The sequence below is a fragment of the Silene latifolia genome, chromosome X (assembly GCF_048544455.1).
Source record: "Silene latifolia isolate original U9 population chromosome X, ASM4854445v1, whole genome shotgun sequence".
Lineage (NCBI taxonomy): Eukaryota > Viridiplantae > Streptophyta > Magnoliopsida > Caryophyllales > Caryophyllaceae > Silene > Silene latifolia.
Window position 1 is genome coordinate 336,680,876 of NC_133537.1, and position 15,384 is coordinate 336,696,259.

The window sequence follows — 15,384 nt, forward strand, 5'->3', positions numbered from 1 at the left end:
AAGAGATTATCATTCACTTCCAAAATCGTTTTCACGTTTCTTCACATACCAACTACTACCACTTTAGCGGAACAAAGTGCAATAATATACGAGTACGTGGAGAAACTCAAGGAAGATGCAGAGGCAGAGTGTGACGATCCGCACACTTGAACCCTTAGATTTATTTATGCTTATGTAATTTCATTTCCTTTGTACATTTGTAGTAAGTATTTTCTTAGTAGTTTTAGAATAGGTTTCCATAAATAGGTATATCGCTATTCTGAACTAAACTTGTAAATTCAATGTTTCCTGCTACCAGGATGTAACTATCATATTTCCCTCTTTAGCGAGTACTAGTGAATGAAAATCTGCTTCCTACCTTGTGCATTCGTATTGCTTGTTGTTGCTTTGTTGTGAACGACTTTTAGCCTTCACTTTTCTAACAAGCCGTGTTTGTGGGATCGACACTAGGATCCCGACTCACACCCCGAGACCGATTACGAGTGCCTAGTGCCTGACAAACACTAGTGCCTGACGCTCTCGTGCAATCCTGTCTAGTGTTGCCGAGACCCGAGTATCGTGCTAGTGAGCGATCCTTCACTAGTCCGAAGAGCTTGTCGCTTGCATCTTGCCTAGATTCGGGCAAGGGTGCGCGCCACGGTTCGGCTAAAGTACCGGACCGTGACATTTGGTATCAGAGCCCGGTCTTCGGACAGGCGTCTGCAAGCCGCATTTGTTTATCGAGATCGAGAAAATGGGCGAAACAATCGAGGACCGAGTGGATGCCTTAGAGGACACAATCGACGTCAAGCTTCCCAAACTCGAGGACATCGTTATGCGGATGGCCGCGAGCCTCGAGGAGTTGCAAAAGACGGTTTGTGACCTTGAGACGAAGGTGGACGGGATGGATATCCGCATCCAAGCGATCAGTGGTGCGATCCCCGACGATCGGGAGGAAGAGATCAATCATCTGCATCGAAAGGTCGAGATGTTAGAGAACACTTGCGCCACGCTCGTGAAAGCGGTGGCCAATGACAGGAAATCTGTGGGGAGCCATAAGGTGAAGGCACCTCCACCTCGTGCCTACGATGGGGCGAGGGATTCGAAAGCGGTGGATAACTTTATCTTCGATATGGAGCAATACTTCCGAGTAAGTGGGCTCGACGAAGACGCGGAAGTTGTCACGGCTAGCATGTATCTAGTCGACGATGCCAAGATGTGGTGGAGGGCTAGATACAAGGAAATCGATGCGGGCACGATTACGGTGACATCGTGGGCCGACTTCAAGAAGATCTTGAAGGATCACTTCTACCCCGAGAACACGGAGTTTGTTGCTCGGAAGAAGTTGAAGGAAATCAAGCACACCAAATCAATCCGAGAATATTTGAGGGAATTCTCAGCGTGCATGCTCGAGATTAGCGAAATGTCCGAGACGGATAGGACATTCGAGTTCATTGACGGGTTGAAGAGGTGGGCACAACAAGAGGTCATGAGGCAGAATCCCAAAACTCTGTCTTCGGCCATATCGGCTGCGGAGCGCCTACTCGACTTTCACGGAGAGCGAGAGGCACCAAGAGTTGTGGCACCAACGGGGAATATGGGTGCATCACAAAGTGGGTACAATGGACAAAGGCCACAAAACAGCGCCATTTCAGTTGGGAACAGTCGGTTCCGCTCGCAAGGAAGTCAAGCCCAATCGGCGAGCACTACAAACTCGCCCTCAAGCTCGTCTTCTAAGGCGGGAAACTCTACTGCTTCCACAACGAAGAGACCGTTCGCGTGTTTTGTGTGCAAGGCTCCCTCACAAGATGGCCGATTGTCCGAACAAAGCGGAGTTCAATGCCATGTTCAAGCAGATGCCGAAAGGGGCTCAAGAACGTCTTGATGGGGCGTTGGCCGACTATCACCAAGAGTGTAACGAAGACTCGAGTGATGGTGAAGACCAACCACGGATGGGCTCACTCCAACGGATCAGCGCGATGGGGAAATACGAAGATTCCTCCGCCAAGAAATCCAACGGGCTCATGTACGTGGACTTGATGGTGAATGGGAAGCAAGCACGAGCCTTGATCGACTCGGGCGCCTCCCATAACTTTGTTACGAAAGAGGAAGCGGATCGGTTGGGGCTAGTCTGCGGGATGCTAACAAATTGCCTGCTGAAGCGGTCAATGGGAAAATGAGACGCGTCCAAGGAGTGGCTAAGAAGGTCGCGGTCCAAGTGGGTGAGTGGGCGGGGAGCTCGACTTCACCACCGTTCCGCCGGATGACTTCAAGTTAGTACTCGGGATGCGCTTCTTTCGAAAAGCATTGGTAGTATTGAAACCAAGTGACGGATCGATGCTACTAATGGGGTCTATCGTAGTGAATACGGTAGACGGCGACGAAGACAAGGGGCAGCATCGAATTTCGGCTATGAGGGTGATACCGACGCCGAAACAAGGGATGCGACCTTGGAGAATGCCTAAAGGTTCGGTGGAGCCGAGGGCGAACAAGACCCAGGCTAACTACGATGCTAAGTGGCCTGGGGACGAAAGAAGAGTCTACCCCCTCACCGAGGAGTAGACAATGAGGGCCGAGATGCCCAAAGAAGTAGGCCTCATACCATCAGGGGCCGCGTCGATGTCTTGAATCGACGTCCTGGTTTGCGGGTCATCGACCCAAGAGATAAAGCCTCATACCATCGTGGGGCCGCGTCGATGTCTTGAATCGACGTCCTGGTTTGCATGGGTCGGTCGACCCAAGAGAGAAGGCCTCGTACCATCGGGGGGCCGCGCCGAAATGCCGATTCGGCGTCTGGAGAACTCACTTACCCTTGAATGCAGTGCGAAGTGACGAGAGACAAGGTGAAGGTCCGCCGGAGCCGCACTTGGAGAAAGCCCGAGAGAGATCTTTTCAGGCGGCAAAGTGGACTTTCCCGAAACACAAGGAGCACGTGGTGGACTTGGAGAACATGATGTTCGGCAGCTTCTATGTCAAGGAACTCCAGCCTATCCTTGAAGGGACGAAGAGGCCAGTCATTGTTTGGGACGAAGCGCACATTCATGCCGAGTTGTACAAGCCAATCCCCAACACTGCATGGACAGTCAGAGCTCACCGAGGATGTCTCACTAAAGCACCATTCAAGATTTTTTGTGTTGCCGAGGGCGGCAACAGATTAGGTGGGGGAGAGTGTGACGATCCGCACACTTGAACCCTTAGATTTATTTATGCTTATGTAATTTCATTTCCTTTGTACATTTGTAGTAAGTATTTTCTTAGTAGTTTTAGAATAGGTTTCCATAAATAGGTATATCGCTATTCTGAACTAAACTTGTAAATTCAATGTTTCCTGCTACCAGGATGTAACTATCATATTTCCCTCTTTAGCGAGTACTAGTGAATGAAAATCTGTTTCCTACCTTGTGCATTCGTATTGCTTGTTGTTGCTTTGTTGTGAACGACTTTTAGCCTTCACTTTTCTAACAAGCCGTGTTTGTGGGATCGACACTAGGATCCCGACTCACACCCCGAGACCGATTACGAGTGCCTAGTGCCTGACAAACACTAGTGCCTGACGCTCTCGTGCAATCCTGTCGAGTGTTGGCGAGACCCGAGTATCGTGCTAGTGAGCGATCCTTCACTAGTCCGAAGAGCTTGTCGCTTGCATCTTGCCTAGATTCGGGCAAGGGTGCGCGCCACGGTTCGGCTAAAGTACCGGACCGTGACACAGAGGCAGCCAAATATAAGGATGAGTCGATGAGACGGACACGATCTTAAGCAACTAACTAACCCTATAGTCCCCGTCAGTACTCTAGCCATAGTATTATTTAACTATGTTGGTAATTCAACCAATCTAGTAAAAACTTTTATATTCAAATCATATTTTGATTCGATTTCTTATAGCTTTGTTAAACGCAGTGGTAATACAGTGGCGCATCACTTGGCTCATTATTTGACCCTAGGGCCTAGACTATTCGACCCGTGTGTGTTTGGTTTGATGTGTGTCCGGACATCATTGGTGATCTTGTAGCTACCGACTTGGTTTTGGCTTTTGAGAATTTTTTCTTTTCTTTTGAAAAAAAAATAGTCTTGACTAATAATATCAGGTGAGAATTGGGTAGTTGTTTTGATTGGGCTTTGTTGCGTGAAGTACAATAGGCAGGGTTCAAATGATTGAGATGGCAAGGGAATTGATATACTGTTCTTGCAAAACTAATTCGACTATTTTAAATTTTGGTTGTTACGGTTGCCGTAGAGTTGTTATTTAATCGGCTTAAGTCGGGTAGGATCAATATGCCTTTTTGGCTTTCAATCCGGGTCCGGGTTATTTTGGGTTGATCGATGTGTCGAGTCGGGATATGTTTGGATGGGATCTGATTATTGTCAGATTTTTACAATGTTACTTTCGATTTTTGACCAGCAAGTCTTCCTTGTGACGGACATATTCGTCACAAGTTTGTGACGGGTCAAAAGTTTGCGACGGGTGAACTATTACCTACGTGGATCAATAAGACAAAACAAATTGTTATTCCCTAGACACCCTGCTTTTTTCTTATCTATCCACATGGATAGTACTTGATCCGTCGCAAGTTTACGACGGATATACCTGCTACAAATGAGAATTTGTGATAATTCTAGTTTTGACCATATCAAGTTAAACACTAAATCACTGGCATTTAGAATCAACTTTGAGCTTAAATAAATGTCTGGTCGTCATCAATCATATCTAGGTAATGTCAAGTTAGGTTCATATCGGGCATTTAGAATCAACATTGACCAAATCTTTGTTTATCAATTAAATTGAACTCACTACGAAAAGAAGAGCATCACAAATGTTGCCATTTCATTCAAACAAAGTTTAACTAACGTTTAGCATTATGGTTCCGTAACCTGACTAAGAAATCAATCAATACTGTTAAATACACTTCCTTCAAACTCGAAAGTAATTAGACATTACCAGAAAACATGAAAATATCGACACCAATAAAAATGCTAGCCTTGTTTATAGCATCAGATAATCCTAATCCTACCCAGCCTGTGAATAAGCATATCTTCAGTATCCACACTGATTGAACAGCAGCATCTTCAATGCATATCATCTTGGCAAAAGCCGGTCTCAGGCATGCACAAGTACTAATACAAACTTGCACTCTTCTAAACGCCAAAACACGGTTCGCAGACGATGACACACTACTGCTTCCTGCATAAGTTAAGCCCCCCAGCTTTGTATACCGTGTTAGAAAACCGTAAGGGGCCCGTATCCGTACTAGAGTTGCTCTAAGCTTTTTTTTTTTTTTTTTTTTGCTTCTACTATTTTATCAAAGTGAAAAAGACACGAGGCTGTTGAGAAGCACCGGGTGAAAGATGGAATTGAAGGTTGATTAATCCACTAGCTAGGTAGGGCATTGGAAGGTTAGAACAGTGGTCGAGTTGCTTACTTTTGTTTGCTTGTTTAGACTTATAAACATGAAGCCGACCCTATTATTTCGAGGAACCCAAAAAGTAAGATCGCAACCTTAGATCATGGCATCAGGATTAGTGAATAGTTTAAAAAAGTAGTTTCTGATTTCTGGTAAAGCATTCTGCATCAGTGAAGGGTGCCTACACATTTCCACAGCAAAACGACGGTGAACAGAGAAATCAAATATAGTCCGACATCTTGATATAACCATAATCGAAGATAAATCATATGAAAATGCTGAACAGTTCACACAAGCGACAGAAGTAACAATAAGCACATAACCAATTCATGATAGCAAAGAGAAGAAATCAAGAAATCGTTTTTTTCCCATGGTATCGGTCAGATAAAAGGTTGTGTATCAATGTATTCAATTCATACACTTTTTTCTTTATTTTACTATTGAAAAGAGACGCTCTATGTTGAATAAAAACTCCAAAGATAACTGGAAACATTATTACTCCGTATATGACTTTGTCAAGAAGACAAATACTTCATCAAAAAAACCAATATCAGCTTTAATAACTAATTAGATATCAAGGCAAAGCTTCAAGTATCTAAGAAACCCAAGCTTATGAATTTGCGTGAGAGAGTGCTATCTCTCCAGTTACTTGGATTTACTAAATCATTTGTTCCTTTTTTTTGCCACCCAGTTCACTACATGAGTAAATTCTAACTGTAGATCTACTACCTTCTTTAACGCACGTCTATCACTGTTCATCCACAACCTTTAATTACACTATCAACTTGAAATATGCCCAGCCCACTTACTGTAACAACTTTTTGCGTCATTTGAAAATCTAGTGAATCAAAACAGGAGTACTAACTAAAAAAAACATACAGGGGGCATGCCACCAAAATTGCACGACAAACTAATACCCCCTCATGCCATCACGCACGTAACAAGATTTTTTTGCATATTGTCATCTTGTATATGAATCAGAAACCCGCAATATATGAAAAAGGGAAGGTCAAGGCCTGCTAGCTAGGAGGAAAAGGTGAAAAGCATTAAACTATACTCGGTGTTCAAAATGCTTACCCAGGCATGACACTCAATTTATCATACTGCTCCAAAATGAAAAGGATGCAAGCCTGCCTCAATGACACCGCATGAATAGCCTCAGAAAGCTCGTACATTGCTGACACGTTTTCAAGTGATATATCCTTCATATATAAGAAGAGGAAAAAACAGAGTGATGTGTCACTATAGAAATATATAAAAGCAACACTTGCAGAATCTTCGATCTGCTTACCTGTGCTATGGTGTACTCACAGAGACGTTTCAGTCCCTCTAAAAGGTACTGATCAGCAGCCCTAAGAAGATCTTGAGCGATGTCAGATGTTATATCGACTGATCCAGTATATATAAATCTGTAACATATGAAAAGGGAATTAGAAAAATGAACCATTTGGTAAGCCGAGATGGAATTTGTCAACCCAAAGTAGACGGAAATATTGGATTCAGAGCACTTAGAATCCAGGAACATATCATTGGTGGGAAAAGGTAGTGAGATTTTACTACAGTGGAAGTTGGCCTCCAACCTAATGGTTGGAAAAGTCTGAAGTCGTCGGATTATGAGAACACTAAACATCACAAGTGAGGCTGATATACAAGAATATGGGTCACTCACTAGACAGGTTCCTTCTCATTAATAACCTTCCTTAAACATAGTATTACATTTTCTTTTGATTTTTAGAAAGACATTACAAGGAAATTAGCACATCGCACATATTTTAGCAAAAAGAAAAACAAGGTACATTAAAATACTACCTCATCATTAACTCAAAAATCTCCCATCTGATGTTAGGAATCTCTATATCTCTAGCATCCTTTTCCTGTCCCATTATGACAACAACAAAAATACATCGCGTAAAAGTCTAGATTGGAGAGAAAAAAAAAAGGAAGAAAGAAAAAGAGAGAGACCTGGGCTTTGGCCCACCTCAATTTACGAGACAGGTTAAACTCACCCGATAACCTCCATCAAACATTGCTCGAAATGCATCAGATTTGGCAAGAAGGCAGATTCGATGAGCAAAAAACCGTCTACCTGAAATAATAATGTGACCACATAGTTCAAAACAAAAGTAAAGTGCTAGCCAGAACTTGGACTACTGCCCTGTTTTAGGACAATAAAAGGCAGCCCGGTGCACGATGGCGTCCCCGCAAGCCGAGGGTCCGGGGAAGGGTCCCACCACAATGGTGTAATAGGGGCAAGCCTTCCCTTGCCATTTTGGCAAGAGGCTGCTCCAAGGAATTGAACCTGTGACTTCACGGTCACAAAGCAACACCTACACCGCTGTGCGCCAAGGCTCCCCTTCTTTTAGGACAATCATAAAACAAAATGTTTTTTTTTCCAACCTTCAACCAGGAAAGTAACATCAGACAGTGTTGCACTGTTTACAAACTGTTCCCCCAAGTAGACCTGCAAAATAATTTTATAAAACTGTGTTAGTGAAAACTGCACATATCCATTGAATAATCACAAGACTTTCAGAGATAATAAACAATCATGAGTCACATAGATACTCTGCCTGTTTTTATGTCTCAGCAAATGGGAAATTATGATTAGGATATGGATGAATGATTGTTATGGCAAGTTGGCAACTAGTGGACCCTTACCTGCGATATGGGAGAGGGAGGAGCTGCATCAACAGGAGAAAGAGTCATGGCTTTGTTTGCCAACTTAAAGAGGGCCATGGCACCGTCATGTTGTTGCTTAATACTTGAGGATTTGAGAAGCCCGAGAAGTAACTCCAAACCTATCAAATGACGTCCACGACAGAAAATTAAAAATCGAAAAAAACATGTGAACCGGGCCTATAAATCGTACTCACAAGTCACAAAGAGGAAGATATGCACAAAAATGATTGCAACCAATTAGATAGAGATACCATTCTCATCAATGAATATTTTTGTTTGGTCCTCTGGAGAGCACAGATGAGCGAGAGCCAAAGAAACTTGTCTTTGAGCAGCTTTTTCACCATTACGTATGAGGTTCAGCAGATAAGTTAAAACCTGCAGAGAACAGTTAAAAGAGAGTTGGGAAGAAGTTTTAATCATTCAACTTCAATATGAAGCATGTGAAAGTGTGTATTTGTGTAATAGTGAAATTTGAGAGCTAAAAAATACTCACCCGACCATGTATCTTATCCTCCAATCTTTTCAGCGTTTTGGCTATGCAATCTTTGGTTGCCTGAAAGAATTTTTTTGGCATACACCGCATGAATAATGATTTACAGTTACAAGGGCAACTTAAAAGTACTGTTGCTCAACTGCATATTTAAAATCATAGCAACTAAAACAAACTTAAAAGCATAACATAAGTAGTAAGAGAGTTTGACCAAACAGGAAACTAACCTGCACAATGAACTCGCCCTCCTGCAACTTCTGAAAACCACCCACCTTGATAAACTCTGCTACATTATCCTGATAGTGTACAAGACATGAGGTGAGATTGGCAATCAACATAAAGAAAAATATTACATTTACGGCGTAGTTATGAAAGAATCTATGATCTTAATTTAGGAATGAGAATACCTCATTATCCGCAAGACCATAGAGAGCGAAAGCAGCATTATGCTGAAGGGAACCGTTTTTGGAATCAAGAAGTTTTAACAGAGGCACTAACCCACCACTATGAGCAATCCCAGCTTGATTATGTGACTCCTGAATATATTTTAAAATAGTGTCATTTCGATAATCGAGACGTGCAACATCAGAATAAATGAGACAACTTTGAAACTGCAAAGCACACTATCTGACTATCTGTACCTAAATTATGCCTTTCCAACTGACATTCACACGCAGAGCCTTAGAATAACAAGTTTTTGACACTTTTTAAACGAAAACAGGACCTGGTAACAGTGAATATTCCAAACAGAAGGCTTTTCCATGACGAAATAAGTCATTTCAGGTAGCTGATTTCTCAAATGCTACCTGGGGTAGCATTTCATTTCAGGTACCTTATTTGACCAAATAAGCTACTTGCCAAACACTTCCAAAAAAATCAGGTAGCTGAAATTTTGGTCAAATAAGCTACTTTGGTCAAATAAGCTACCTGAAGTGTCGTGCCAAACGGAGCCTTAAAGTATGTGTTGAAAGACTCTAAAAGGCATTCGGGTACATTTATGAAGATCTGACACTGTGATTAGAGTTATGTGTCGATGCATAAAAAGATTTAAGGGTCGTTGACTCAAAGTAATGGTGAATTGATGGTTCTTAATAGTCCACCTAACTTCCTGGTGAATTTATGAAACACGATGCAACTAGTCAACAGATGCAACACTTGTGAAAAACCACTATGACTATGCAATATCTGAAGGAGTTGGGGTGATAAAACTACATAATACACGATTGTATTTTTCCCCCTCATCATTTCTTCTATGATCTAAATTATATGATCATAAATTATAAATCAAGCTGCCAGTGAATAAAGATTTGGCAAACAATTATAACTGCAAAACAAATTCATTACAATAAACAACACAGACAGCATACAGTTTTTCCTATCTAGCTAGGTATAGAACCATAAGAATATATCTATATCAAGTGGGGATGCACGACGATCAAAACAATAAAAGTAATAGGAACAAGAAAACGGATAACAACCTGTGCTAATCTCCCCAGTGCAAAGGCTGCCATTTCCCGCAGCTGAACGTCAGGAGATCTGAGCATCTCAATCAACGGAGGAACAGCACCTCTCTGGACAATATGAACCTATAAAGGAGATAATATGTTGTAGTCAGAAAGGAATAACATTTAAAAGAACAGCATCAGTCAAACTAGCCACGTAAAGTCTGGCAAATACTTATATAACTATGCATGGATGGGTGTGTTATCAGTTTAGCAATGAGAAGAATAAGCATTATTGGTTTCCTCTCTCAAACTACTTTTGGTAGAGAATGATTCCAGATAAGATAAACTTTACTAGAGCTGCAAGCCTGCGACTTAAGTAGTTAAAAATAAATTGATACACCCAAGACTCAAAACTAAATTTAGCCCTCCTTCCAAATGAATATACATCAACTTTGTAAGTAGTAAATACGGGAGTTGTCTCTCATTTAACTTACATGTAATGTTATCAAGTTATGTGATAGAACGGATAAGCCCTGGCTAGAATTGGTATCTAAGTACTAATATTTATGTTAAATATCCAAAAAGGGTGTAATGTCCTTTAGAAATACGGAGTTTCTATTTAACGACTGTTTTATGAGTTTATGTTATTAAACAAAACAGCAGTGCAAGGGTATATTCAGTAAATGCATAAATCACTGTAAAATAGACAGAACAAAAAAGCCAATTATATAACAGCTCTTTCTATTTCTATTCTACAGACTAGATGAACAATTAAGAATGTCACTCTCGAAAAGAAACCTTGCAATCCGAATCTGTTGCCGCAAATTGTCCAAGTAATAAGGCTGCCTCCCTCTGGCTCTCAGAGCACCGTGAACTGTTACCATCAAATACAAACAAGATTTGTATTACCCCAGTTAAGATTTTAAAATCAAATGAAGAAACAGGCAAAAGAACACAATTACACCAAAATAAGAGCTTAATGACCTAAGTAGCCCAATAACAGGTTGCAAAGCTCCAGCAAGCAGGACGTCTTTTTTAATACTAGGCGATGAATGTACAAGATTTCCAAGCACACCAACCTGAAAATATCAAAGCAAACTCATAAGATGGTGATTGTTCTTGATGCACAAGTACCAACTCAATTCCATATAGCCGTCGGATATGAAAAAAGAGTTAACATTTGGTGAGGTAATGTGATGCTGAGCTCGTTTGAGACTTGATCTCAGAAGTAAGAAAATGGATCATTGTGGCCAATACAACCATCGAATGAGATTGCAGTAAATTTCGGATTCTCATAACCATGATAACTCAGTCACGATGCAGTGTTGCCGCCCAGATTCTTGACAATCCGTATATGCAGCAAGCCACATAACTAGTTGAGTTTTAGTGGAAGTTACTTACCGCTTCATAATGTATAGCAGCATCCCCAGATTTAAGCATAAGGATAAGAGCTGGAAGAGCATTGCAATCAACAATCTGCAAGTCATAATGTTGAGTTGATTAAATATGCATAAAAAGTAACTGAAAAGTTTAAGAATGAGAATTCTAAACTGGCTCAAGAAAAGTTCATCACCTGCTTCTTATTTTCGTCATTTTTAAATGCCAAAGTGCGTAGTGCCCCAGCAACTGCTTTTTGCACCTTTGCATCACTAAATTCAAGCAGTTCGACAAGAGGTGGAATGCCTCCTTCTGCCCTGGAGGTAAATCCAGTATTCAAAGTCAACAATTATAGAATGCCAGTTTCCATCTGAGGTATAAGTGTATAGCGCACCAACGCAGGAAAACGTACCTGACACGAGTTTTAATGCTACTATTTTCATGAGCAAGGTTGGTTATTGCATCTGCAGCTCTACGAATGACACCAGAGACAGCTCGAGAACTTAAGCTCCTCTTGTGCCTTTTCAAAAGATCCACGATAAAAGGTAATGCACCAGCATCAATAATTAGTTGTTGATGCTCTGGCTGCAAAGTGGGACGAGACAAATACGTGAGTTATACACGAGGCTGAATAAGTTGAAACCCATTTGAAGGTCTCCATTGTATAGTTTGGAATTTGGCTGATGGATTAAAATTTAAATAAGGTGGCAATCCCAGCTCTATAGGAATTTGGTGGCATCCTAGAGAAGAGGTTCCAAGCTTGTATAAATTAAAAAAATGGTGTCTGAAAATTGTAATATGAGAAAATGCCATGTAAGGAAAATCTCATAATTGAGAAGAGAACATCTATCAATCAAAACCAGATTGTTTCACTAAGACACTAGAGATCAAGCATCAAACACTAAACCTGATGATGATGCAATTAATTAGGTAATACCATTCATAGACCAGCTATCTACTAGTTTCTCCTTTCTTATGTGATATTTTCATGGCAAAGAGCGAAGCACAAGTTTGATGATGTGCAAGGAAAAAGACAACTATACACCAATCACATTTTCCGCCTTATACGAAAGACATGTAGGTGGGAAAAAAAACTTGTTCTATTTGAAAACAAGTTAGCTTCCTTAACCCTTTCCATCTTAAAAAAATCCAACACAATCTGCTACTTCGTCATGAATAAATAATCATCCATATATCGTCATCACGTCATGCTTAAAAGATGATACTCACGAATATTAAAACTTAAAAGAAGAAGAGGTGATTAAAATAATTAAAACTCTAACTGACCTTCACAGCCAAAAGCCCTAGTGCAAAAACACTAGCTTTCTCAACTTCATGCTCATGATGTTTCACACTATCATTCTCTGTCAAAGGTGGCGCTTGAAGATGCTTCACCAGCACAGGCACCGCCCCACCTTCCACGATTATACCAACCACATCCTCTACAACGACAAAGTTCAACAAATATACATTCAATTGAAATTATCACACCAAAATACGACACTTATTTCTGCTACAATTATACTCGACTCCACCCCTTTCAAGAACACTATGTTGTCCCTTCAATAGCAAAAGGCCCTTTACTAGTCCGCCATTCCTCCTCAATCAATGGTATGATCTACCCACAAGCCACCACAAGTCATACACTATCACCCCATAGTTGACTAATTTGATACAAATGTGTTAGCAATGATATGCAATACACACTTAATAAAGCATTGGATACATAGAGTCCATCATTCCAATCAAACGCCACGGAATACCACTAACAAACTGTACAATTCACTGTGGTTGTGGTCAGGGGCGAACCTAGAAATAAAATTTTGGGGTAGCGAATTTTTCTAATATTGTTTTATACTTATCTTAAGGTCCATATATAAGAATTTTGGGGTAGCAAAACTCGATAATTTTAACCATTTCATGAAATTTTGGGGTAGCACTACTACGAGCTAGGTTCCACTCTGGTTGTGGTTGTGATTGTGGTTGTGGTTGAGAACCTGGTAACCCCGAGTCATATGAAATAAACCACTCAATGGATAATAGACCACCAAAACACAAAATTTAGCATTGTATCAAGCAATGAGGAGCCTAATAGTCTCCTCTATCCCCAAAACAATCCATATACTCCTCAGTTCAAGTACGCGCTTCATTTACAAGAACACTCTAATTTAGTCAAATTAAGTACTTCAACATCATCAACATTAAAATATACAATTACAAAGTTCGATCATACAAAATCAAACCCTAACACCAACATCAAAACCACAATAACACCAAAAATCAAGCTAAAATCTCGACGAAAGTAGCATGAAGCGGATTATAATGCTCTAACTTATTCAAATTAAACACTTCAACATCATCAACATTTGAGCAACACAATTAATAAGCTGGATCATACAAAATCAAACCCTAACATCAACATCTAAATCAAAACAACACCAAAAAAAAACAGCTAAAATCTCGACGAAAACGCGATGAAGCGTATTATCAGCAAATGATTATTTCTTCTTTCCTTTTCAATTGCGAAACCGCTCTTAATTTATTCAAATTAAGTACTTGAACATCATCAACATTAAATTATACAATTATGAAGCTTAATCATACAAAATCAAACTCTAACATCAACATCAAAATCACAATTACACCAAAATTCGGAAATCGGCTAAATTATCGACGAACAATCATGAAACGGTACCGTTTTTGGCGAGTTCGGCGAGAACATGAGTTGCTTTTTTAGCGGCGTTTCTATCGGCTTCGGTCCACGAGAAATTCGCCGTCAATATATCGACTTGCGCGGCGATAGTTTGACGAAGTGAGCCGCCAGAAAGCGGGTCGGATTCTCTCTCCTCCTGGTGGTTTAATTTACGCTTTTGCCCTTTCCTGCTGCTCGAATTTTCCTTGTCTTGCCACCCCATTGTTGCCTAATTGCCTAATTGGTGGGACGGAGAGGAGCTCCACTGTAGGAGGGGCCACGGATTTTGAACCGAGGATGAGAGAAAGGGTAGTGTCGTAATTTTACAAAAATATTTCTCAAACATATAAACTTGGTAAACGGATCATTCGGATTGGATGCGGGTTTGGTTTGGTCAATTTGCCGGATCATTTTGAGCTGCCAAGAATTCGTATCAGTTCGAATCGGAGTCAAGCCATTTCGACTTCCGCTCTTTTTTATGTCTGATTATCGGTTATTATTAGACCTGTCAAACGGGTTGGGTCAGGTGGGTCGGTTTACAATACCGGTCGGGTTGAATACGGGTTGGGTTATGCGGGACACGGGTTGGTTAGGGTCAGAATACGGGTTAAGAAATAATTTCTAACGTCTATTTTAAACGATTTTTTTAAAAAAAAAAAAATTTTGAAAATGCAAAATATATTTAAAATTAATATTTTAATCATATTCAACGTTTACCTTAATTATATTGACATAATTATTAAAATATAGTTTTTTTAATAATTATTTTATTATTAAATATTATAAAAGTTATATAAAATTAACTTTTTAGTTGTTTTTGTAATTTTAAGTAATAAAAAAATATTTTTTTAATTATTTTTTCAAATATAATATATAAATATTAATATTTTAATAAAAAAAATTATTTACGTTTGACCCAACGGCTCGACCCGTTCGGGTCGGGTCTCGACCCTAAAATAAGGAAAATTTCGGGTTCGGGTTGCGAGTCAAAAAACCGGGTCTGTAACCCTAAAAACGGGTCGGGTTTTCGGGTCAAGATTTGACAGGTCTAGACTTATTATCGAGTTGTTTAATGTTAAGAGTACAAAGTAAGCTCGGATTTTCGGTTTGAATGTTGAGTGGGATACAAGTCCGATTAATCAAGTTGGATCGTTCAGATCGGTCAATTCTATGAGGTCTACCCTCACACAATTTCCGGCCAAGGTTCGAGTTTTCGAATAGGGGAGTTGGATATGCAACGTGCGAATGTCAGGAGAGTTGATAAATTGTGGGCCTGGTCATTTTCAACGAGCAGTATTTTAGTGGGTTGACCCAGTCATATTC

The 15,384-nt window shown here is 40.5% G+C and overlaps 1 protein-coding gene across 1 annotated transcript; it reads right to left on the reverse strand.

Moving 5' to 3' along the window:
* Window positions 1-4,784: 4,784 nt before the first annotated feature.
* On the reverse strand, window positions 4,785-14,380 carry LOC141619084 (ARM REPEAT PROTEIN INTERACTING WITH ABF2). The gene is made up of 19 exons (XM_074436116.1): window positions 14,065-14,380; window positions 12,657-12,811; window positions 11,782-11,954; window positions 11,566-11,686; window positions 11,394-11,468; window positions 10,977-11,071; window positions 10,791-10,866; window positions 10,026-10,133; window positions 8,955-9,083; window positions 8,775-8,843; window positions 8,551-8,610; window positions 8,309-8,432; window positions 8,037-8,176; window positions 7,776-7,839; window positions 7,385-7,464; window positions 7,188-7,252; window positions 6,670-6,787; window positions 6,456-6,580; window positions 4,785-5,559 (listed from the first exon to the last, which is right to left on the reverse strand). Exons 1-19 carry the CDS (start codon window positions 14,282-14,284, stop codon window positions 5,475-5,477), a joined length of 2,082 nt encoding a protein of 693 aa, XP_074292217.1. The 5' UTR covers window positions 14,285-14,380; the 3' UTR covers window positions 4,785-5,474.
* Window positions 14,381-15,384: the final 1,004 nt, after the last annotated feature.